At 51.0% G+C, this 23,929-nt stretch overlaps 1 protein-coding gene across 5 annotated transcripts in view; it reads left to right on the forward strand.

The window, feature by feature from the left end:
* Positions 1-23,929, forward strand: part of GFRA1 (GDNF family receptor alpha 1) — a 230,832-nt gene that overhangs the window by 182,378 nt on the left and 24,525 nt on the right. For all 5 annotated transcript variants that reach the window (XM_070057165.1, XM_070057166.1, XM_070057167.1 and 2 more), the window contains 3 exons: positions 8,415-8,524; positions 11,184-11,318; positions 16,312-16,493. In XM_070057165.1, coding sequence (XP_069913266.1) covers positions 8,415-8,524; positions 11,184-11,318; positions 16,312-16,493 — 427 coding nt within the window. The remainder of the gene's footprint in view (positions 1-8,414; positions 8,525-11,183; positions 11,319-16,311; positions 16,494-23,929) is intronic.

The following is a 23,929-nucleotide window of genomic DNA, read 5'->3' on the forward strand; positions in this document are numbered from 1 at the left end:
TCTAGCTTCATTCCATTGTGGTCAGAGAAGATGTATGGTATTATTTTGATTTTTTTTTTTTTTTTTTTTTTTTTTTTACTTTGCTGAGACTTGCTTTATGGCCTGGCCTGTGATCAATCCTTTCTCTAGAAAAATGTGTATTCTGCAACTATAGGATAAAAAGTTCTGTAGATATCCTTTAAGTCCATTTGGTCTATTGTGTTAATTAACTATTTTTTCCTTGTTGATTTTCTGTCTAGTTGATCTGTCCATTGGTGAAAGTGGGATATTGAAGTCCCCTATTACTATTGTATGGGAGTCTGTTTCTCCCTTTAGATCCATTAAAATTTCTTTAAAATAGCCAGGTGCCCTGTAATTAGATGCATATACATTTATTATAGTCACATCTTCCTGTTGAATTGATCTCTTAATCATTGCACAGTGCCCTTCTTTGTCTCTTTTAACAGTTTTTGTGTTAAAGTCTATTTTGTCTGATATTAGGATGGCTGCACCAGCTAGTTTTTGGTTTCTGTTAGCATGGGATATCTTTTTCCATCCTTTACTTTCAGTCTGCATGCATCTTTGTTGGTGAGATGTGTTTCTTGTAGGCAGCACATACATGGGTGTTGTTTTTAATCCATTCAGCTAGTCTGTGTCTTTGAACTGGAGAGTTGAGGCCTTTTACATTCAAGGTGACTATTGATAAATAGTGACTTTGCCCTGCCATTTTTTCATAAATATTCCCTATTATTTACTTTGGATTTCCTTTATACTTTTACTGGGAGATTTTCTGCCTTCACCTTTTTTTCAGTGATGACCATGCTTCTGTGTTTCTGTGTGTAGCACATCCTTAAGCATCTTTTATAAGGCTGGATGAGTGGTGACAAATTCTTTCAATTTCTGCTTGTTATGGAAGGTCTTTATTTAACCTTCATTCATAAATGAGAGCTTTTCAGGGTACAATATTCTCGGCTGACAGGTTTTTTTCTCTGAAGAATTCAAATATATCTCAGTATTCTCTCCTAGCCTGCAGGGTTTCTGATGAGAAGTCCACTGTGAGTCTAATTGGAGATCTTCTGAAAGTAACCTGGCGTTTCTCTCATGCACATTTTACAATCTTTTCTTTATGTTTTACTGGGGAGAGTTTGACTACAGTGTGTTGTGGTGGAGATCTTTCTGGTCATGTCTATTAGGAGTTCCATGTGCTTCCTGTACTTGGACGTCCCATTCTTTCTCCAAATCAGGGAAGTTTTCTGTAAGTATTTCACTGAAAAGGCTTTCTAATCCATTCTCTTTCCATGCCTTCAGGAACTCCTAAGACCCGTATGTTGGGTCATTTGATAGTATTCTAAAGATTTTTATTTATTCTTTTATTTGAGAGGTAGAGTTACAGACAGAGAGAGAGAGAGAAAGGTCTTCCCTTCTGTTGGTTCACCCCCCACCCCAAAGGCTGCTATGGCCGAAGTGCGCTGATTCAAAGCCAGGAGCCAGGTGGCTTGATAGTATTCTATATATCTCCAATACTGTTTTTTCATTTTCTTCTTTTTTGGGGGTCCGACTGTAAAATTCCCAGAGATTTGTCTTCTAACTTGGATATTCTTTCTTCTTCACTGAGTCTGTTGTTAAGACTTTCCACTGCATTTTTTTGTTGTTCTATTGAATTCTTCATTTTCAGTATTTTGTTTTGATTTCTCTTTAAAATCTCAATTTCATGAGAAAAAGTTTCTTTCATGTCATGTGTGGATTTCTTTAATTTATGAATTTGCTTCTGATTACTTCTAAGTAATCCTATGATCAAGTTTTTGAATTCCCTTTCTGGCAATTCTTCAGTCTCTTCATCTTCACATTCTAGTTATTGTATTCCTTTGGGGGCATCATCTTGTCTTCCTTATTCTTGCTTCTTGAATTGCTGCTTTTAGTTCTAGGCATTTGTGGTGATACATGTTGGTTTAGATTTTTTTCCTGTGATGGCTTTTATCTGTGGACTATGCCTCTGTGGATTAGTGGAGCGTCTATTCCTACTGTGAATACCCTGAGGGGAGGGTCCAAGGTGACACCCAAGTTGAGCATGGCAAATTTTTTTTTAATCAGAGGGGAATTATTCAGCTCTGTTGGCTTAGTCTCATGTTCACCTCCTTTCTTCTGAGACTAGTGCCTGGGTCCTGGCCACAGTGGGTACATTATTAATCTGCACTGCCGCAAGAACCACACAAAGGATCTGTGCAGTCCTCAGTGTGAGCACAGGTCCTGCAGCAATGACCCTCACCAGGGAATCAGGGAGCCCCGAGCATGTGGAGCTGCCCAGAGTGACTGCCCAAAGACCCCGCCACACCCTGCACACTCCCAGTCAGCCACAGTGTTTTCACAGTCCCAGCACACAAGCCTCCCACAGTCGCGAGCACCCAGCCCTCGTCAGTTCTCCCAGCAGATTCGGGCAACTCCTCTCGTTGGCTACTGGACATGTGGATACAAGCTGACTCAGCTGCTACATATGTCCAAAGTGGTGCACGCCTGTCCTCAGCTAGTGACAGGACACCGGTGCCAGGTAGTTGGGGAGAGAGAAATGTGCCCCCCTTCCCTCTAGGTTGGCAGGTATGCTGTCCCCCACAGGGCTCCAAGCCGGGCTCAGGCCAGGCTCTTCCTGCAGCTTTATCGTCAGTGGCTTGGGCTGCTGCAGTCTGGTCTCACCTCACTGTCCAAAGCTGGTGCTGAGGCTCTTGGCTGCTGGGGTCCTGAGTTGTGCACGTCCACACCTTCCATGTAGATCCACAGTGTCCCTCCAGTTCACATTGAATTTCCTCTACCATTTTCTCCCTAACTCTTCCCTGAGGTTACACTCTCTCCACGTTTTTCTTTAACTATCTTCCCCTAGACTAGAGCAGTAAGCTCCCTCCGTATTCTGCCATGTTGGTGCCTCTCTCTCCCTCTGTCTTCCCTGCCACAGCACCCCTGTCTGCGGGGTTCTCCATGTCCTGATTCTGCCTGCTTCTTCCCATGGGTTTGACTTCCGTTCTAGCCATACCCACTCCCAGCACATCCTCCCGTCTCTCTCCCCATTTGGCCCTCAGTTCTTTGCTCTAGTTCATGGCTGCAGTCTCCTGGTTAATGATCTCTCCTGCCTTTGGCCAGTTCCCAGCTCTCCCCAACGTGGCTAGAAAAGTGAGGGCATAGAGGAGTTCTTAAGCAAATCTTTGCTGAATGACTAAGATCCAAGAGCCTTCCTAGTATGCAAATATCATCATGTTAACTTGATTTAAAGTCTTTCAACAAGGGGCCAGCATTGTAGCATAGTGGGTAAAGCCACTGCCTGTGATGCACTCGTTCCAGTCCTGGCTGCCCCACTTCTGGTCCAGCTCCCTGCTAATCAGCCCGGGAAAAGCAGCAGAAGGCGACCCAAGTCCTTGGGAGACCTGGAAGAAGCTCCTGGCTCCTTTCTTGCCATTGTGGCCATCTGGGGAGTGAACCATGAACCAGTGGATGGAAGATCCCTGTTTCTCTTTGTCTCTCCTTCTGTCTCTGTAGCTTTTTCAAATAAATGGATCTTTAAAAAAAGCCCTTCAGTTACTCATTTATTTTAGCATAAAACCCAAACTCACAGATCATTCAGGCTTTAGAGATCTCACCAACATCATCCCCCACAGTCCCCACTTCACCTGTGGCCTGGCCCTCCTGAGTGGGCGTCTGTCAGTGTTGTGCACCGCCTCTGTGAGAAGTGCAGTGGCTGAGAATGGTGTCCAGCTCTGGAGTCGGATGGAATGTGGTCACATGCCAGTTCCACCTGGAGAGAGGTACTGACCCTCTCTATGCCTCAGTTTCCTGATCAATAAAATGGGATGCTAGTTTTACCTGGTAAGCTTGTTGTGAGGATTAAATATGTGAATGCATATCAAGTACGTCAGTGATGCCTGGGCTTTGGGGTGGGCACGATTATCGGGTGTTCCTTCATTCTGCCAGAAATACCCTCCCGTGCCTTTATCCGACACGTCCTGCCCCTCCTTTAAGGCTCAGTCCCTGTGTCACGGCCTTGCTGACACCAGCGTCTGTAGCTGTGTGCGTCAGGGTAAAAGCTTAAGTTATGGAAGCAGAATGTGTGGTTTTAAATCCTGGTTCTGCTGTTGACTATTTCCCTCTAGTTTAACCTCCCTATGCCTTACCTTCCCTATCTGTAAAATTAAGATCATAAAATAATAGTACCTGCCTCATAAGAATCGCCAGGAAAAAAATCCCAAGTTTGTAAAACGTACCTAAAGTCTATGAAAACGTCCCTCACATGGGGCCTTGTTTTTTTTTTTTTTTTTTTTTTTTTTTTTTTTTTTTTTGACAGGCAGGGTGGACAGTGAGAGAGAGAGAGAGAAAGGTCTTCCTTTTGCCATTGGTTCACCCTTCAATGGCCGGCGCGCTGCGGCCGGCGCACCGCGCTGATCCGATGGCAGGAGCCAGGAGCCAGGTGCTTTTCCTGGTCTCCCATGGGGTGCAGGGCCCAAGCACCTGGGCCATCCTCCACTGCACTCCCTGGCCACAGCAGAGGGCTGGCCTGGAAGAGGGGCAACCGGGACAGAATCCGGCGCCCCAACCAGGACTAGAACCCGGTGTGCCGGCGCCGCAAGGCAGAGGATTAGCCTAGTGAGCCATGGTGCCCTGGGGCCTTGTTTTTATTAGCAGCCTTTCTGTTATCAAGAAGTAGCCACTGTAGTATTACCATGTCTTTGACATCTGTCCCTCCACATCTAAACTCCAGGTTATTTCAGTTCAAGGACAGCGTTTTTTTTTTTTTTTTTTGACAGAGTGGACAGTGAGAGAGAGAGACAGAGAGAAAGGTCTTCCTTTGCCGTTGGTTCACCCTCCAATGGCCGCCGCGGCCGGCGCGCTGCGGCCGGCGCACCGTGCTGATCCGAAGGCAGGAGCCAGGTGCTTCTCCTGGTCTCCCATGGGGTGCAGGGCCCAAGCACTTGGGCCATCCTCCACTGCACTCCCTGGCCACAGCAGAGAGCTGGCCTGGAAGAGGGGTAACCGGGACAGAATCCAGCACCCCGACCGGGACTAGAACCCGGTGTGCTGGGGCCGCAAGGCGGAGGATTAGCCTAGTGAGCCGCGGTGCCAGACGGTGGTTTTTCATCATTTTATCACAAGCACATCCTTCGGTCAGGGGAAGAATAGGAATCGCTGGTTTGTTGATAGTCCCACTTGGACGCATTGCTCTAGGAGATTTTTAGGGACTTGGGAGAAGATGCTGGGAAGGAACAGTCCTTGAAGAGAGACCCTTTTCTTTGGAAGGGAGTGCAGACTGGAGGGAGCTGGTACTGCACATTTCACTTAGCAAGGGGTCGGGGAGGGGATTGTCTCCAAAGGCTTGCGACCTGATGCCCAAGACCTGAAGCTAGATTTTTATTTTTTTAAAAGATTTATTTTATTGGAAAGTCAGAATTACAGAGAGAAAGAGAGAGAGAGAGAACAAGAGTGCTTCTGTCCACTAGTTCATTCCCCAAATGGCCAGAGCTGGGCCAGGCCGAAGCCAGGAGCTTTATCTAGGTCTCCCATGTGGGTTTAGGGGCCCAAGTACTTGGGCCATCTTCCACTGCTTTCCCAGGCACATTAGCAGGGAGCTGGATCATAAGTGGAGCAGCTGGGACTCAAACCGGTGCCCATATGGGATGCCGGCACTGCAGGGAGCAGCTTAACCCACTGCGCTATAGCACCAGCCCCCTTGAAACTGGTTCCATCACATTGGCTCTTAACCAGCCGTGTGCTGGTAAGTGTTTCATAAACAGTTCTGCAAGAACAACACAGAGCCCTGATTTGTAGGGTTTGCTGGTTATCGTCATGCAAATACTCCCGCCATGGCCACCCTCAAGCTGCCATTGTGGTATTCATCAGTTAGAAAATTCCTCAACATTGATCGACAGCCACTAAGGAGCTGGCCCAGCCAGCACATCCCCGTGTCGATTTCTTACTTCAGTTTTTCCTTCCATAAAGTGGGACTCCCGCAACGTGAGCATCGTGTGTCCGGAGATAAGTGGGACCGGAGCGAGGAAACATCACGTGTGCGCACTCTTGTAGCCTTCTGTCCGCCGGCTGCGCTCATCCGAGGCCGGGATCTGTGCCCACAGTCTGCACTCACGGTGCAGCCTGCCCGGGGTTCTGCTCCCAGAAGTCTGTTTGGTTTTATCCTCCCAACTGGGGCTATGCTCTCAGCAGCAGACTGACTCAATTAGCCCTTCATTCCAGCGTCCAATTGCAAGTCAATTCCGAGGTTGTTAAGCAAAATGAGTGTGGTGGTATTAGCCTCGCGCTGAAGGACTGTAATCCGCATCGCAGTGTTGTTCAGCTAATAGTCCGCTCGAGAGACCGGGAGTAACAGGAGACGCGTCTCTGGGGGCCGGGGCCGGGGCTGCCAGGCCAGAGAGCTGCTCGGTCGCCAGGTTGTGTGCAGAGCTGGAGCCCCAGCTGGCCGCCCTGCGGTTGGCGCTTGCAGAGTTAGGAAGCCAATACTGCCAGACCGTTAACTTTCATGACCAGGAAAATTCTTCTGAAATTAGCACTCACTCCAAGCTGGATGTCATCGGAAGCCAATGGAGTCAGCCTGAGCCACCTTTGGAGACTGCCTCCAAAAAAAATAAATCCTTTAACTGGACTACAGGAAATAGCCAGGTTTTACATCCTTCTGTGTGTGCTGCTGAAGTCAGCGAGGCACACACGTGTGCGCGTGAGCTCCATTTGGAGGATGTGGCCCAGGCGTTCCGTTTCAGCACTGGGCACCACTCGGGGCGTCTTACAGAGGGCCTTGCTCAGGCGCAGCAGGGGCCATGCAGAGAAAATACAGCGGATCTGCAGCCTGTGCTGTGGGAGTCACCGGGGTGGGGGAGCCAGACCCGCAGAACGCTCAGATCCGGAGGTGGGACGCGGCTTGGGGACCAGCAGTGGAGGAGCAAGCTGGGCCTGCACACACCCTGCAGCCTCTGCAGCGTGCTGTGGACTTACACCATTGCGTCGGGCCTTTTCATACCCCTGCCGGTTCAAAGTTGTCTCGAAGGGGTGCGTAATGTGCTTCCCACGGGTGCTTGCGAACCTCCGCGATCTCACACTTCCCAACCTCAGCTCATTTGTGTCGTGAAGTGTGCTAAGGAAATAGCAGTCCTTGGGTGGAAGGGAGTGAAGACTGGACTGGGTATGTTGGCAGCCAACTTGAGGGTGAGCTGAACTCACAGGAAAACGCGGGCAGCCTCCCATGGTCTCCCCTAATTGCTGGAGAATTTAAATTCCCTCCAAGTGCCTCGGGCTCTGCCACAGAGGCAGAGCTGCTGTCTGCGGCAGTGACCTCAGGGGTGGCCCACTTCTCTTTCGGGATTCCTCTAACAATGTCCCCTTCAGACTGAAAAGGAGCCATTTGGCCAGCGAGAACCCCTGGCTCCCGGGTCCAGCCTGTATGCGGCTTCTTTCCACTTCTGGTCCCCATGACCTCTCGGTCACTGAGGGCTTCTGGGTGAAGTCCCCGAAGAGCAGACAGACGCCACCGTTGCTCAGGGCCCCTCCAGGTGTGACCTTCAACCGCAGGTTGGCCGCACCTGCCTCCTACCTGTCCCTGTGCCCCCCCCCCCCCACTAGGCTGGAACAGCTCCCTGGCCCCAGGCTGGAAGGTGAGCGAGGACTCACAAGGCAGAGAAGAGCGTTCGCCTTTAAGGCAGTAGGAATTCCAGGCGCAGATGGGCTGCAGGATCCTGTTTGGATGCCAGGGACATGCTTCTGTATAAAGTAAATATTTTCCCAGTGTGGCTCTCCCGTGAGTGTGTGGAGAAGCGTATTTCCTAAAGATGCAAATAAGTCTAGTCAGAAATAAATATTGGATGGCAACTTCAAAGCCTTCAGATTTCTCCAGTTAGAGGCCCTGAAGACTTCTCTCCAAATAAGCAGACGCACAGGTGGATGAGGGCTGGGGGAGGGGGCACTCGGGAGGTTGTGGAAGCAAATGGATGCCAGCAGTTTCCTAATTCATTGTTTTCCTGTGTATCTGTGTGTGTGCAAAACAGCTAAGCAGTAAAAGAATAAAGAAAAGTTAGCAACTGTCCAGAGGCTTAGGATTCTTCCTTCTTATAATGCATTTTTCACATTTTTAATTGACACGTAATTATAGAACACATTTATGGGCTACAGTGCAAGTGGACAATGCGTAATGATGATCCGGTTAATCGGCATAGCTGTTGTCTCAAACGTTTGGCGTTTATTTGTGTAGGGAACATTGAAAACCCTCTCCGTGAGCTGCTTTGAAAGATACAATCAATTGTTGTCAACCATGGTTACCCGGCTGGGCTACGAAGCACGAGGCATTATTCTCACTCCACAGCTGACCCCGGTACCTGTCAGCCGTCTTCCCGCCATGCCCCCGGCCCCCGGGCTTGCCCAGATGTAAAGCACATCTCCCCTCTTTCTTCCCATTGTAGGTCTCGCCTTGCAGATTTTTTTACCAACTGCCAGCCGGAGTCAAGGTCTGTTAGCAGCTGTCTGAAGGAGAACTATGCCGACTGCCTCCTCGCCTACTCGGGGCTCATTGGTGAGCTGGGGGGGCCGCAGGGGGAGGGGTCTGCTTTACAAATACCCATGCTTTTTCTGTGGGAGCCTGCAGACAGCCACGCACTGAACGCCTCCCAGTAACCCTTTGTGCTGGGGCTAGCCATTAGGCCCTTTAAGACTCGCCTGTAGAAAAAGGAAAAAGAGAGAGGGGGAGAGAGGATAATGGATGTACGTAAGGCCAAGGCAGGAAGCAGGGATGATTAAGAAGCAGGAAGACTGCAAGTTCTTAGTCCAGTGAGGCGGCCCAGTTGGGGAACTGACCACGCAGAACAGACGCAGGGGAGAGAGCCGCGTCGTGGAAGGAGAGAGAAGCCGAACAACACTAATTGAATTAGGGAACTTTGAAGAAAGGGAAGTTGGAAGACATTCAGTCTGGGCAAATCAAAACGCCCATTTCCCAGAAATAGCCCTTTGGAAAGAAAACCCCTAACTGCTGGGGCCTTTCTTTCTTGTCATTGCTATTCTTGGTAATTCAGCTCCCGACGCACAAGCTGCAAATCAGACCAGACGTTCCCCCCGCCGAAGACAGATGTAGCAGAAACAGCGTTTGCCGTCTTTTGAGATCTGAGGCTTTAGAAGAACGCATGTTCTTGGCATTCGAGAATGCTGCAAACAGCAAGGCGTCGGCAAGGTGGAAGAGAGCCAGAGCCAGGCACACTTGTACCGTGGTAGATGGGGCCGGCGGGAGGAGCGGTGGGGTCCCAGGTACCGGGAGCAGCTGAAGGCTTGATCGTGGGGCTTTGTCGTCGTCGGTGTCTGGGAAGGAACATGTGAGGGAAGCCACAGCTGTCAGAAGCCGAGGGCTCAGCCGGAGAGCGCCTTCCTGCCAGGTGTCTGCGCCAGGGTCAACACCTCACCAGCAGGAGGTGTCACACACGTCGCCAGCAGGAGGAAGAATGACAGTGCAGACTAAATTCCTTGTCACCGATCTGTCTGGGAAAATTGGAGCCGATATGTAATGCAGGCACACTGCTGCTTCCTGGTGCACTGGTCCCTCCCAGCTGTCCTGAGTGACACCTTTTCCCAGGCACTTAGCAGTTCTGTCCACGCAACCAGTGAGGGCCCCAACTCAAGTCAGTCCTCCGAATTTGCTCTCAGTCTCTCCTCTCCTCAACTAGGTTATCTGTCCCTAGTAGGGATTCTTATCAGCCACAAAAGTGTGGGAATGCCCAAAGTAACTAAGGCCTGTTCATTGGCAAAAAGAAAAATGAACAGAGAAGTCCGCAGAAGAAAATGTTAGACGGCAGCCGCCCCTTGCCTCGCTGTGAGCCTGTGTGCACTCCATGCAGTCCGTGGCCTTCCAGGGACATCTGTTCATTAACCCCCCGTGAGCTGCAGAGGCGCGGTGCTGCCTGCACTGCTGTGAGGTCAGGAGGAGGCTTGGCAAACCCTGCACACCAGGGATGGAGGGCACGGAGGGAAGGACTGGCAGGGGAATGCATTCCACAGACCAAACTGTATTTGTCTCTTGGGACTGGATCTCCCCTCCTCCCTAGTTCCTGGGTTGCTGGATCCCGGCTTCTCTGGCAAGCTCACGCTTGCCTATCCCTTTGCCCTCTGTTGGATCCACTGTGGCCCCCCTCACTCAGGCCCCGGAGTGCCTGTTTCTTTCTCAACCAAAGTGAGGAGCCCCCGCAAGGCTGTGGGTTCATGTTCTCATCCCAAGGTGTCATGGGTATTATGTAGTTTAAAATCAGTAAGGAAGGCGGGGCTTGGACAATATGCCCTTGATCCATGGGAGTTGACCACAAAAAGGTCATTTTTGGCTTGCAAACCCAATGCATCGTGTGGATTACTGACCACCTGTAACTTGTTCCACAAAATATCTCAGAAGGCTTCTTGGCAATGAGAAGGCCTTGTCTGGCGTGTGCCACCCACGGGAAGCCATTTGGGTTGCATTAAGCGTAAATGTGTTGTGTCTCTGCACTGGCACAGACCCTTCAGAAAACCACGAGTAGCACAAGATCGCGGCGGGAGGGACCACCCGGCATTTTGATGAGGACTCTTGAGGGTCCACAGACAAGAACTCCAGGAGCACTGGCTTAGAGAATTCTGCTCTTGGCTTCTAGTTCTTTTGCAGCTCTGAAGAGTTTATTTAAAATCAGCTGAGAGTCTGGTGGCCAGGTGCCACCTGTATCCACCTGCGCACCTCCAGGACGTGGCGGGGGGTGGGGGGCGACCCAGGGGAGGCGTCTGAGCTTCCCTGTGTGAGCTCTTCCGAGGGAGGTGGACTCCAGCCCTACGAGGGTTTGTAAGTATGTAAACCCATTTCTACCCATTGATGAAGATTAATGGTGCTTTCATGAAAACACAAAAGATTTGGCAACTCACGCAGTCCGAGTTAATCCTCTCCTAACTCCATGACATCCGTACCATTTGTGCAGGGGAAAAAAAAATACCCTAGGTGCAGCTCGAGGAGTTCTGTTGTAATTTTTTAAAGTAAACGTGTGAATTATTTTATGTGCTCAAGATAAATTGCCAAGAAAATGCACTGCTTAGCATAATTTCCCACTCGGCCGTCAGAGCGTGTCATTCTCCACGGCACATCCGCTGTGGTCGGAGGAACATTCGGTCCCTTTCAGGCTTGGAGGAGCCCGCGCTGGCACGCGGGGATAAAATGGCGTGTGTTTTGCTTACAGGCACAGTCATGACCCCTAACTACATCGACTCCAGCAGCCTCAGCGTGGCCCCGTGGTGTGACTGCAGCAACAGCGGGAACGGCCTGGAAGAGTGCTGGAAGTTTTTGAATTTCTTCAAGGACAATACGTGCCTCAGTGAGTTTCAGAAAAAGAAGACACACACACACACACGTGCATTTTCTTTGCCAGTTCAAGTGGCGTGCACCTCTGCATTTCTCTGTCTGATGCTGCCTCTGTTCTCGTGTTTTCTCCCTCCCGTCCTCCCGCCCTCCCTCCCTCCCTCCCTCATTTCCTGCCCCTAGTTCCTCTTGGCCACGCTGTGAAATGCAGTGGGGAACCAAGCAAGTAATGGACTGGGTGCTTCCATGGCTCGGATGCCAGGGCTGCACATACCAGGGGTGCATCACGTGGGAAAGATGGTTCCACCCGCGGCTCATGTTGGGACCTGGGCAGCCAGTGGGGAGTCCATCCTGGAAATTTGTGAAACCTGGGTGGAACAGAGTGTGGGAGGAGCTCGGGCGAAGGAGATGGGGCTCCGCTTCCCAGGCTCTGAGGGAAATGAGAACATGACAGGCAGTAGTCCCTTGGGTGTTCAGGGTGGGCACCCAGGAGCCCCACCTCTCACGCCTGGAGGAGCTGGCACAGCAGCCAGGGGCTCAGGAGGCTGGTGGTCACAGGCACCAAAGGCAGGCACTGCGGGGGCAGGGGCCCTGCATGGACACAGAATCTTGCTTGGTACTGTGGTGTCCCAAGGCAGTCTAGATGCCGGGTTCCCAGAGGGACGAGGGTAGAGAGAAATGCACCCCATGAACAACGGGCTTTCATCAGCTCCAGAAGCCACGCCCCTCTTACGTGCACCCCTGCGGGCACGTAACTCGGGAGTTTCTGTCTTCTGTGGCCACCCCCGTGACAGGCGCTTCCCGTGTGTTCATGGTCATCCTATGGGGCAGGTGTGGGGATGCTTATTTTTTTCCCCCCGCCAGGGCTATTTGGGTATTTGTAACATCATTTGCAGGCCATACAAAATGATCAAATGAAAAATTAGTCTGCTATAGATTTATTGAGTTTCGAGTCTCGCCTGTGGTTGCCTTGGCAGTGTCAGACCGAACGATTTTATTTACTTTATATGGCTCACGGGCTGGATGTTCCCACCCCTGCCGTACGGGGTATAGATATACCTGCTCTTGTCTCCAGTGGTCTTCCCAAAGAACCTAGCAGTATGATTGTGATATTACTGTTATTTTTTTTTTCAAAAATTTATTTATTTGGGCCGGCGCCGCAGCTCACTAGGCTAATCCTCCATCTTGCGGCGCCGGCACACCGGGTTCTAGTCCCAGTCGGGGCGCCGGATTCTGTCCCGGTTGTCCCTCTTCCAGGCCAGCTCTCTGCTGTGGCCAGGGAGTGCAGTGGAGGATGGCCCAAGTGCTTGGGCCCTGCACCCCATGGGAGACCAGGATAAGCACCAGGCTCCTGCCTTCGGATCAGCGTGGTGCGCTGGCCACAGCGCGCCGGCCTCAGCGGCCATTGGAGGGTGAACCAACGGCAAAGGAAGACCTTTCTCTGTCTCTCTCTCTCTCACTGTCCACTCTGCCTGTAAAAAAAAAAAAATTATTTATTTGAAAGGCAGAGAGACAGATCTTTCATCTGCCTTTTCACTTCCCAAATGCCTACAGCAGCCAGCTCTGGGCCAGGCCGAAGCCAGGAGCCAGAAACTCCATCTGGGTCTCCCACATGGATGGCAGGAGCCCAAGTACTTGGGCCGTCTTCTGCTGCCTTCCCAGGTGCATTAGCAGGGGACTGGAGCAGCCGGGACCTGAAGCAGGCACTGCAGAATGGGAAGCTGGGCAGCATAACCCACTGCCCCACCGTGCCCTCCCAAGACAGCTGGGTAATGCTGGTGTTCACAGGGACCGTCTGTGCCTGGTGGTAAAGGGCCTGTTGGAGCAGAACATCAGGCGCCAGGTCTGACTTCCGGGGAGGAGGGCTGGATCCAGGTTCTAAGATCACTGAGAACCCCGCACTGCCAGTTTCTCCACGCTGCTTTGGCAGTGTGTCCACTGATGTTTAAAGAAAGAGCAACTTCCCTTGTGCACACACAAAGCTTTTCAGCGTTACCCTAGGATCTCATCATCATTTCTTTGTTTGAGTGAAAAACAAAACAAAACAAAGTCCTGTTTGCTCTCCGGGTGCCTCAGGTAACACCACTGAAATCAATCGCCTCAGTCTTCTTAAACATAAAAAAAGCTTTTGGGTTTTTAAGTGAAATAAGGATTCACAAAACTAACGTCTGGTATGCAGGCATTCGCTAAGACTTTGGGCACACCAAGGAATTGAACTTGGACCTCTTGCTTGGTCTTGAGTTTATGAAAGTAATGAGGCTACTTTAGAAAGTGGGAAGAAGTGGAATTGAAAGCTATGTTTAAGGGCCGGCGCTGTGGCGTAGTAGCACCAGCGCCCCATATGGGCACTGCTCAAGTCCTGGCTGCTCCACTTCCAACCCAGCTGCCTGCTGATGCTCATGGGAAAGCAGCAGAAAATGGCCCAAGTCCTGGAGCCCCTGCACGCATGTGGGAGGCCCAGAAGAAGCTCCCAGCTCCTGCCTTTGGCCTGGCCCAGCCCTGGCCATTGTGGCCATTTGTGGAGTAACCACTGATGGAAGATTTCTCTCTCTCTCTTTCAGCCTTCTTTCAAAAAAAGAAAAAGATATGTTTGCTTTGGGGCAGTATATTTATTTGACATCCACACTAGTGTTTTTCATAGTATGCATTTTCCCATGAGTTTATACGAAGGAGGGGAGATCGGCGAGGACCCCTCAATCTCTCCTTTCCGTGTGCTGTGCCTCACTGGCACAGCGCAGGAAAAGCAGCGGCCACGCAGGCATTGCAGGGGGAGCTGTACTCCCTGGCTGCAGCCCTTTTCCCTCACAGAGAAATGGAAGTCGCCCCTGCATAAGGACATTTTGGTGAAAGGGCGAGCAGTCTGGTATCTTACTCCTAACGATTTTTCAATAAAAGTAAACACATTTGTTGCAGCGGGGCCAAAGCCAGCCGGAGTCTTCGCAGTCGTTCCATTTACACTCTGTGTAGCAGAGGCACAGATCACCAGACTGTCTTTCTCAGAGGCCCTAGATTAGAAAGACTTAGAATTTGTGAATTCCAACCCAAGTGGAGAAACACAGTGCCACTCCCCAGTTCCGCTGTCACAAACGCATCTCCTGGGAACAATTGCTTATCTCCTGTTTGGGGGTGTCCTTAAGCCAAGAGCTTTGCAGACACAGCTGGGATGGAATGGAGGTGGAGGAGAGATGCCAGCTACTCTGATGTGTGTGTCTATTTCAGGGCCCTCCCCAGGGTGCCTCCTTTGACGGCTCATCTGTCACCCACTTCTCCGTGCCCCCCACCTTGCTTTACTTGTCTCCAAGCTTTTCTCACCACCTCAGGTCTCGCACACTTCACTTCCCTTCCTCCCAGGATTCCGGCCTTTTGTGGCTGTCATTGTTATTCACTGCTGTGTGAGTGCTGTGTAGAGCAGTGCTGGGCACTTAGCACATTTCCACTGATGGTGACCGGGGCCGCTGAACTCCTACATGGCCAAGCCAACACACTGGGCAAGCACAGCTGGTTTTAGCCAATGGCAGGAGATTCCTTTTTTATTATTGTTATCTAAAATTTTTATTTATTTATTTAAAATCCAGACTTAGGGAGGGAGGGAGAGACAGATCTTCCATCCTCTGGTTCACCCCCACATGGCTGCAACGGCTGGGGCTGGGCCAGGTTGAAACCAAGAGCCAAGAGCGTCATCTGGGTCTCCCACGTGGGTGGCAGGGGCCCTAGTGCTTGGCCGTCATCCACTGCCCTCCCAGGTGCATTAGCAGGGAGCTGGATGGGAAGCAGAGACACAGACTCCAGCCAGCGCTCTGCTAAGGGTGCCAGTGTCGCCGACAGGAGTCTCTTGAGTCTACATCTTAACAAGGAAAAGGAAGGTTTTCTTGTTGTGGTCCTGGGAGCCCCTAAAGACACTGGCCCCCGTGCACTCTGATGCATCAAGCCCTGTGACATTTGGAGGGGCCTGACTGGTGTTCTGTAGTCCCTGGAATCTGCTCACAGCCCCCGGAAATGGGAAGGTGTCGAAAACAAGCTCCCATTTGCAAACCTTTAAGTGTTACAATCTTAGAACAAAATGTCACTTCCAAGAGGCAGATTAGCCTGGAATTATTCTGTTTTGTGTGTTGCAAAATGCCAGCAAAGGATCCTCTACGAACAATTTACACATTCAGGCCCCAAATGGAGGAGTTTGATTTCTCATACAATGAATATGAAATAAAAAAAAAATCCCTAAATCCAGGGCAAACCCCTGAGGACCTGATTAAAAACTGTTTTTTATTCATCTGGGGGAGGGGAACAACACACAACCAATTTACTCTTGCCATAAAAACAATCTAATCCTATGAAATTGTAATAAGCTTTTAAAGTTTTACATTTTAAACTTTTCATTTAAACAGGGCTGCTCCTATCTAATTATGCAGATTCTGTTTGGAAGACTGGGAGCAGAAAGGGAAAAAAAATAATCTTACTTAAATTTTCACTAGACTTGCATATGGTTTGGGTAGGTTTCTCTTTTAAAGAAACTGTGTTTTGCCTGCCAGATTAGTATGAATACCATAGAGTTGCTTTGGTCTTTGGATCAAGGAAGCACTGATTTAAAAAAAAAAAAAAATGAGTTAGTTTGCTTCTGCTATAGAATTTTGACAGAGCACAAGGAATTTCTTGAGAAACCGGATGGTCATAGTCTCATGCAACAGTTATGAGCCTGTGTACTCCAAGGGCTGGAGCAATGAGTACTTCAGAGTGAGGCTCCTGGTCAGCACCAGGCACGCACGTGGGAACACGGTAAATATCTGTTGCATCTGGAGTACAGCTAAGTGTCCGGCTCTGTGTTTAATGATTGCATTGGTTTTTGGAGCACCTGACCCCTAACATTGGCTCTCTGTATGTGTAGGGTGGGTGGAGGGATAGGTTTCGGTCAGAGAAGTTCAATGCTATCATCAGGATTTGTAGTGTGACTCCCTGGCTGTGGCTGTCATTCACTGCTTGACTTTGAAATCGGATTTTGTCTTGTTTTACTGCAGAAAATGCAATTCAAGCCTTTGGCAATGGCTCTGATGTGACTGTGTGGCAGCCAGCTCTCCCAGGACAGACCACCACGGCCACCACCACCACAGCCTTCAGAGTCAAGAGCAAGTCCCTGGGGCCAGCGGGGTCTGAGAACGAAATCCCCACTCACGTCTTACCACCTTGTGCGAACTTGCAGGTGAGGACTGGGGACTGGGACCAGATCCCCGGTGGGCACTCACTGCTGCGTGGGCGCTCACTGCTGGGGGCTTGCTGGCTCATTTTCCGAAATGTGTTTGGAGATTCTCGGAGCAGGCTGCTCAGGTTTGAATGCTGGAACTGCAGTTTAAACATACAGAGTGGAGATGGCAATGATGTTTCAAGCAGTGGCAAGAAAGGCAGGCGGGGGCGTGGAGTCAGCCATTGACTAGGGGCGTGGCTTTCATCAAGGCACCTGCGTCTGGCCCTGGTTTCTTCACTTGTGGAGTGAGGGGTCCCAGCAGGTGCATCCTGGGTGTTATGGTTCAGGGGGTGGTGGGGCTGGTTGGCTGCTTACTTATTTATTTATTATGCTGATCTGGGCTCCCTACAAAGCAACACCGAGGACTGTGGAGGTAAACCAGGGGCTGTGTGGCCAGGACAGGGGCTGCCTTCTCTGTAGAGTGCCAGATGGCGCAGGCAGAGGAGCTGCGAGTCGCCCCTACAAAGCTCCCCATGGGAGCAGAGTCCAGGCAGAGAGACTGAGAAACTGCTACAGAGCCACAGAAACAAATAGTGGTTTCCCACCTCTAGTCAAGTCCAGCCTTTGCCTGCCCCTCTCGTGCCCTCCTGTGTTAACGGGGAGGCGGCGTTTGGCGAGACGTTACTTAGGTGTAGGTTCGCAGAGCCCCCTCACCTGCTGCACCGCTGGGGAAGCTGCTGTCACTGTGCTTTTGCTGCATCTGGCCCTGGATTTAACGAGGACGCCTGGGCTCAGAGAGGAGTTTCTGCTCGGGTCATCGTGGGGGGCGGTCACAGAACCAGTGCTGTGAATCCAGGAGCCTCACTCTTTCCCTGGGGGTTCCTGTCTTTTCTGGGGTCTGGGTGAGCTCTGCCTCCTGCCATCTGTGCAAGGGGACCCTTGTGTGACCCGGATGCCATGCACCGTGCTGTCCCCTTGTAGGACCTCCCTTCTCCCTGCCCCCCCCCACCACCAGGGGTCAGCCCCCCTGAACTCTCACCAGAGCTGTCATGACCTACAGCCCACTGTGTTTGCTGGGGGCAGCGTCTCCCCTCTTTTTGGATTCCTTTGCTCGTTGAGGCTTTGGTCTCTCTCGTGGGTCCTCACCCCTGGATTCACTCTCAGATACACACACAGAAAACTAAGGAGGAATCACAGAGGGAAGGCAGTAGCCCAGGGCCAGCCAGACGTCCGCAGCATTATCTGAGTACTTACCACCCCCTAAGCATGGTGTGGAGAACACCAGAAGGAGGCGGCGGCTTGGGGCTTCCTGTGGCATCTGACAGCTCCATCCTGCTGCAGGACCCCAGTCTCAGAGAAGGGAAGTGAGTGTGCAGAGAGAGACCCCAGCCAGGGGGAGGCGATGTGGAACCAGGCAGGGAACTGGGCTGCCGCTTCATCTCAGTGCCTTGTCCCAGGGCAGCCCTGGTTCCCTTCGGGCTCAACTCAGCGACTCCGGCCTCAGTAGAGGCAAGTGACCATGTGAGAGTTAGCACCCAGTTAAGGTGGTGATGGCAGCAGGTGTGGATTCTGCAAAGCATGGGTGAGCCCTGGCTACAGCATTCCCACGGAAGGCGGCTATGGGACAGCCTGTTCATTAAGTCCCTTCTGTGTTCAGGAACTTCGTGCAGACAGATCTCAAGTCACTGGCAATGAACTTAGAATAGCAGGCCAGATGCGGCCTGTGCACAGCTTTGAAAAACTCAGGCTGAGTTAATAGGTGACGTTTCAGAATAGTCGTCCATGGGATGGGAAGTCTGTGAAATTCAAGTTCAGGTCCCAGAAGAGGTCCCTTCCTCCTGCCCCCTCCCAGCTCCTGATCGTGTTTCCTGGGGTCCGACGCTCCTTGGCGTGGCCATGAGGCCACTGCTCTGCCTCCAACACGGGTCTGGCAAGCAGCCTGCCCTGCCTGGAGGACTGTGTGTACCACCCCAGGGTTGCCCTGGCAACGTCAGGGAACACACACGCGCACTCTATCCCCAAGATACCGTGCCTTTCCTCCCTGGATTAGCGGTAGCAACTCTGCCTTGTAAACAGAGGGGCAAGAGTAAGAGGAAAGCTGGCTGTTTATCTCAGGGCTGCTGCCACTGAGGCTCTCGGTGGAGGGGGTCGTGAGCTGTGGGGCTGGCAAAGAAAGAGGGGTGGCCAGCGCTCTACCCAGTGGTAGACCCAGCAGCCACAGATCCTGAGGCCAGCTTCCTGCTCCCTGGGAGGTCTTAAGAGTTCCTTAAAGCCTTACCTTGTCACTCAAGATAGCCACCTGCTTGAGCCCATGTGTGCAGATGTGAGACAGGGGATAAGGGCCCAGGCTTGGCAGCCACGTGTGTGCCCAGCTCTGCTCTTGTTCTTCCTGTCCTCATGGTCTTAGCAAGTGTGCCAGCCTCGCTGAGGAGCCTCAGCCTGTGTGGGTGTGGCCTCCTGCAGGTGAGAGGATGACCTGGGGCACAGTGAACATTCCAGAATAGTTCTTTAAAATGTCCTATGCCATCCCTGTCTCAAGTCACTTGGCCACATGGACCCTGTTTGGAGAGGAATGGTGATGTGCCTCGCTCAGGGGTGGGTGCTGGGGAGCTCTGGGGTGAGCCGGCATGGACAGGTGCAACTCTGTACCTACCTGCTCCCGTCACTCCTCGTAGCAGCCCTGTGCTTCGTGTGTGGCACACTTCCCTCCCTTTTGCAAATGAGGCAGCTGTGGCCAGAGGGACTAGGGACTTAGAGGCACAGGGTGATTCTGAGAGCTTGGGATTTCCCACCCTGAGGCCAGCATGCTTTTGCCTTGTTCTTGTGACACTGGGACAATGACAATGGGGGCTCTTCCTTTGGGTCAGGAAAGAGGAGGAGTAAAAATGGAAAGGGGGGGGGTGGGGAGAAGCTGGTTTTGAGAGCTGTGTGGCCTGCTCTCTGCTGAAGGGCAGTGATAGAAATGAGGGCAGCAGGAACCAAGCTCACATATGTGAGTCCTTAGACTGGGTTTGTACCTCAGTCCCAGGAGGTAGGGGCAGGGAGGACCGAGAGCTTGCCAGTAGAACTTCTCACGGCGTGATGACCTCTTAGGGTGACCCATGTGAACAGCGGGTCATTTGAGGCCAGAGGATGGGGGCTGGTGGGGGGAGGGGACCGTGATAAGCAATGGGCCTTCACCCCAGGAACATCATCCCTCCTGCTGATTTAGGACTGGTGCCTGGGCTTCGGGCTCCCGGGAGACCCATTGTCCCCATCTCTCTTTCCCTTGCCTGCCCGGCTGTCTCCAGATGAATTACCAGTTGCCAGGGGGTCCTCAGGACGGGCTTGTTCCAGTCACGTGTGTCATTACTCAGAATAGAACTGATTGAAACCAGCTTGGGATCCACTGGTAACAGACTCGGAGGAAGGCACTGTCTCTGGCAGCTGGAAAGTTCAGTTCCCTTGAGATGCACCCTCTTGTAATATTTTAAAATACACAATAATATGAGAAATCTCTCGGGCACTGGAGGGTCTGTCTTAACATTTGAGATTGATTTCCCCCTTGGAAGGGAAGAACTAAGAGTGAACATTTTCCAAAAGTCTGCCTCCAAGTGTAATCTTCCACATGCCCAGTGCCATTCGGCCCGGGGGCCGGGGGCCGGGGTGTGGTGAACCCAGGGCTCGTCTGTGGTCCCGAGGAAAGACTCGGCTTCAAAGAAGGGAAGTTGACGGGCTGGTATGAAATGTCACAGAAATGTCCAAGTGCTCGCCCCCTGAGGTGATCAAATACCAGGTTTTGGGTAACCCGCCAAGCTCGCATGTCAGAATTAATTGGCAGTCATATTAGTAATGAGCATGACGCAGGCTGTGCTATTGTTGGCATATTCCTTTGACTTGTACAAAGTGGTCACGTGAAAACAAAGAGATGGATAATTCTACCAATTACTTCATCTCCTGTGCCCTTGAGTGGTCTGGTGGCTGGGCAAAGCTCAGGGTATTTAAACCAAATGGACTGTACTCGTCGCTTATTTAAATATCTTGGGGGATGTAAGTCAGTGTTGGAGAAAGTTCTTCTTTGTGTTGCTGTACGCTGCTTAGCAGTGGGGACTTGCAGCCCTGACTGTGATGTTTGTGGACCTCCGATTTCCACGGTCAGCTAGAATACAGCCATTCTTGGTGACAGTGGGAATTGGTTCCAGGCCCCCCTGCAGATGCTAGAATCCATGGATGCTCAAGTCCCTGTATCAAATGCTGTAGTATTTGCATGTAACCTACCTATATCTTCCTGTATAATGTAAACAGTCTCTAGAGTACTTAGAATACTCAATGTAATATGAACACTAAGTGAATAGTTGCTATACAGTAATGTTTAGGGAATAATGACAAGGAACCAAAAGTCTGTACGCATTCAGTACAGATGCAATATTGTTTCCGACAATCTTCCATTCAGGGTTGGTGGAATCTGCGGCCAACAGCACAAGCTGCATCCAAAGTCGCTATTCCTTTTGTGAGCTGGATAAAACCCAAGTGTAAGGACACGTGGAGGACCAGCCCTGGTAGATCTCTGGTTCAGGTCCCATCTCCTCGTCCTGCTGGGATTTCTAAGGCAGTGTTCCAGAAAGCAACCAGCGAAGCAGCTTGCCCAGTTGTAGAAGAGTTGTCCACACGGACAGCCCCTGTGAGAGTGCTTCCTGCCAAGGCCAGTGGGGCAGAGGGCTGCTGTCTTCCCCCTCATACCCTGTACACAGTGTGTTACTTGGCTTTCCATCTAGGGCTGCACTTTCCCAGCCTCCCAGCGAGGCCTCCACCCATCTCCTTCTCTTCCAATAGTAGACTCAAGCATGCAGAAACACTTACAGGATGTGGCTGGCAAGGTGCATGTAAGCTTTTAATTCTTACCTGTTCTGCACTGGTATACTGAAAATAACCTCTATTTCAATGATCCTACCCCTTACCCATCCCCCTGTGGCCCCAACACTCATCGGACCCACACAAAGTACCTTGTTCCAGAAGGGCCAGGCCAGATCAGACATGATTTAAAAACTCATGGCCAAACTCCAAACATCTAGAAGAGGCTGAGATTATCTCAGCCCACTAAACACTCAGGACCGTGCTGGCCGGGACCAAGTGAAACTTTGAAGTGTCGAGTTTTAAAAGGAGAGCTGCCAATGTGTGCGCTGTAAATCATTGGTGCCAGCAGACTGACCCCATTATGTCAGCTAATCCTGGAAATACAGGAGGTAAATTTAAATCTTCTAGCATGAAGCACTTAATCAATATTCTAAATGTTTTTCTTGCAATTTATGCCTGCCGAGCAATGGGGCGCTTTGGCGTCCCGTTAATCTTCTATTGGAGAAGAGGTGTTTGTGAGTGTGGCTGGGTGGTGGGGTGCCTGGTGGGAGGATAGGGGACTGGAAAGTGGGAGTGGAGAGGGAGAGGTATTTCCACCCCAGGCCCTTGGCTTGGGCTAGATGTTTGATTGCCGCCTCTGACTACACCCCTGTCTGCACGGTGGAGCTACTCAAGGACACTTTCTCCGTGCTGTCCTCTTAACTTGTGGTTGACAGCCTAGGATTGGGTTTGCTGGAGCTTTGAAGTTGGTGAAACCCAAATGAAAGACCTGGCTTGCCTCCTATTGCTGTGTGACGTGGAGCACATTTCTTACCCTCTCTGGCTGTATAATGCAAAATACTGTGTGTCCTTGTGAGGATGAAAGAGTGGTGCAAGTAGACAGAGAGCCAAGCATGATGACCAGGTGACCATGGCGCTCAGCGCTGGCCACCAGTGTCATTGTCCTGAGATGCGAGAAAGCCTCACCCCGGATGCGGTGGCCGTGGGGCCGGGAGCAGTGGAAGAAGACAGAGACAGCTCTTTACATTTTCGGTCTCTTAATTTGTAAGAAGGGTTTGAAACAAATGTTATCCTGCCAGTTCTAAGATATGTCATTGCAGGAAATCGCAATGAGAGGAGGGGAATGGGAGGAGCGTGCATTGGTCACCAGACCAAGAAGGAAGGGAAACCAACACAACAAAGAAAGGACCAGGCCCTGAGGGATTAGCATTGTTCCAGCTTCCCCCTCTCTCTGCCCGGAGGGAGCCTCGTGGGAGCTTCGTCTTAACAGCCTGCTTCTTGGAGCCCTGACTTGGAGCTGCCACACTGGTCAGATCTCGCTCCAGCCTGCTTACCGGGGTGGGGCTGTCGGCCGCATCGCTTTAACTAAGGCTGACACTGGGAAGAGGAGACACAGTCGTTAATGGGAAACGCTCTTGGTTGCAGAAAAGGTGGTGTGTGCGGACTGCTCCTGCCTTGTAGCCCCAAAGCCCGGGACTTGGGAGTCTTTCCCGTATCTACACTCCAGCCATCCACTTGGCTGCCTAATATTTATCTTTAAACTCATGATGAGACATACTTATTGATTCACACACGTGAGCCTTTGCACGCATGTGATGCTGTTGAAAACATGTGACATCATGAATTCACTGTGTGGGCTCTGCAGATTAAAATAAGCATGGAAACACTAAAAACAGGAAAGGAAGTTTATACGTCACCCAGAATAATGCCATAGTGGTCTGCAGACTGCACTCTGGGAAACTATAGTCACATTCTATGATCGATCCCAGACCAGTTAGCTTGAATAACTTGTGTCACCTCAGCTTTGTCTGCTTTGCCATTAATAGAGCAAATGTGCATATAGCACTTCCCAGAGCCATCCTCATGAGGTCAGAACTGGTATTATTCCATTTTTCAGACAAGAGACCCAAGGAACAGAGGCCTGATCAGCAGAGGAGAGACAGGAAAGTAGACTCTCCCTGCCATCTCTGTGTTTATTTTTAATTTTTTAAAGATTTATTTATTTGAAAGAATTAGAGGTAGAACCAGAGAGAAAGAAAAGTCTTCCATTCACTGGTTCATTCCCCAAATGACCACAATGGCCAGGGCTGAGCTGATCCTGGCCAGGAGCCAGGAGTTTCTTCTGGGTCTTCCATGTCTTCTGCTTTCCCAGGCCATAGCAGAGCTGGTTGGAAGAGGAGCAGCCAGAACTTGAACCAGCACCCATATAGGATGCTGGCACTGCACATTGGGGCTTTAACCCACTGTGCCACAGTACCAGCCCCTGGATGTGTTTTAAACAGCTACACTGCATTACCTGAATCAGAGTACCTTACACATTCTGTTTCTGGATAACATTCTTCATCACTATAGATTAAATCTGTCCCTCAATGCTTGTTGAACATCTGGCAGATTGAAGTGTCAGGCTGGTTCATAAACTAGCATAAAGGAAAGTAATGATGCTTATGCGGATACCAACTGGCGTACCACAAGACAACTCAATTCTGACGCTAACCACTTGGAGCCATGTCAGACTCCCCGAGTTAAGGGCAGGTCCCCAACAAGGCAGCCTCCACTCTGATTCCAGCTGCACTTGGGGGTTCCCAGGCCACCTGCATTTCTGACCATCCAATTGCAAGTTC

The sequence above is a fragment of the Oryctolagus cuniculus genome, chromosome 15, assembly GCF_964237555.1.
Source record: "Oryctolagus cuniculus chromosome 15, mOryCun1.1, whole genome shotgun sequence".
Classification (NCBI taxonomy): Eukaryota; Metazoa; Chordata; class Mammalia; order Lagomorpha; family Leporidae; genus Oryctolagus; species Oryctolagus cuniculus.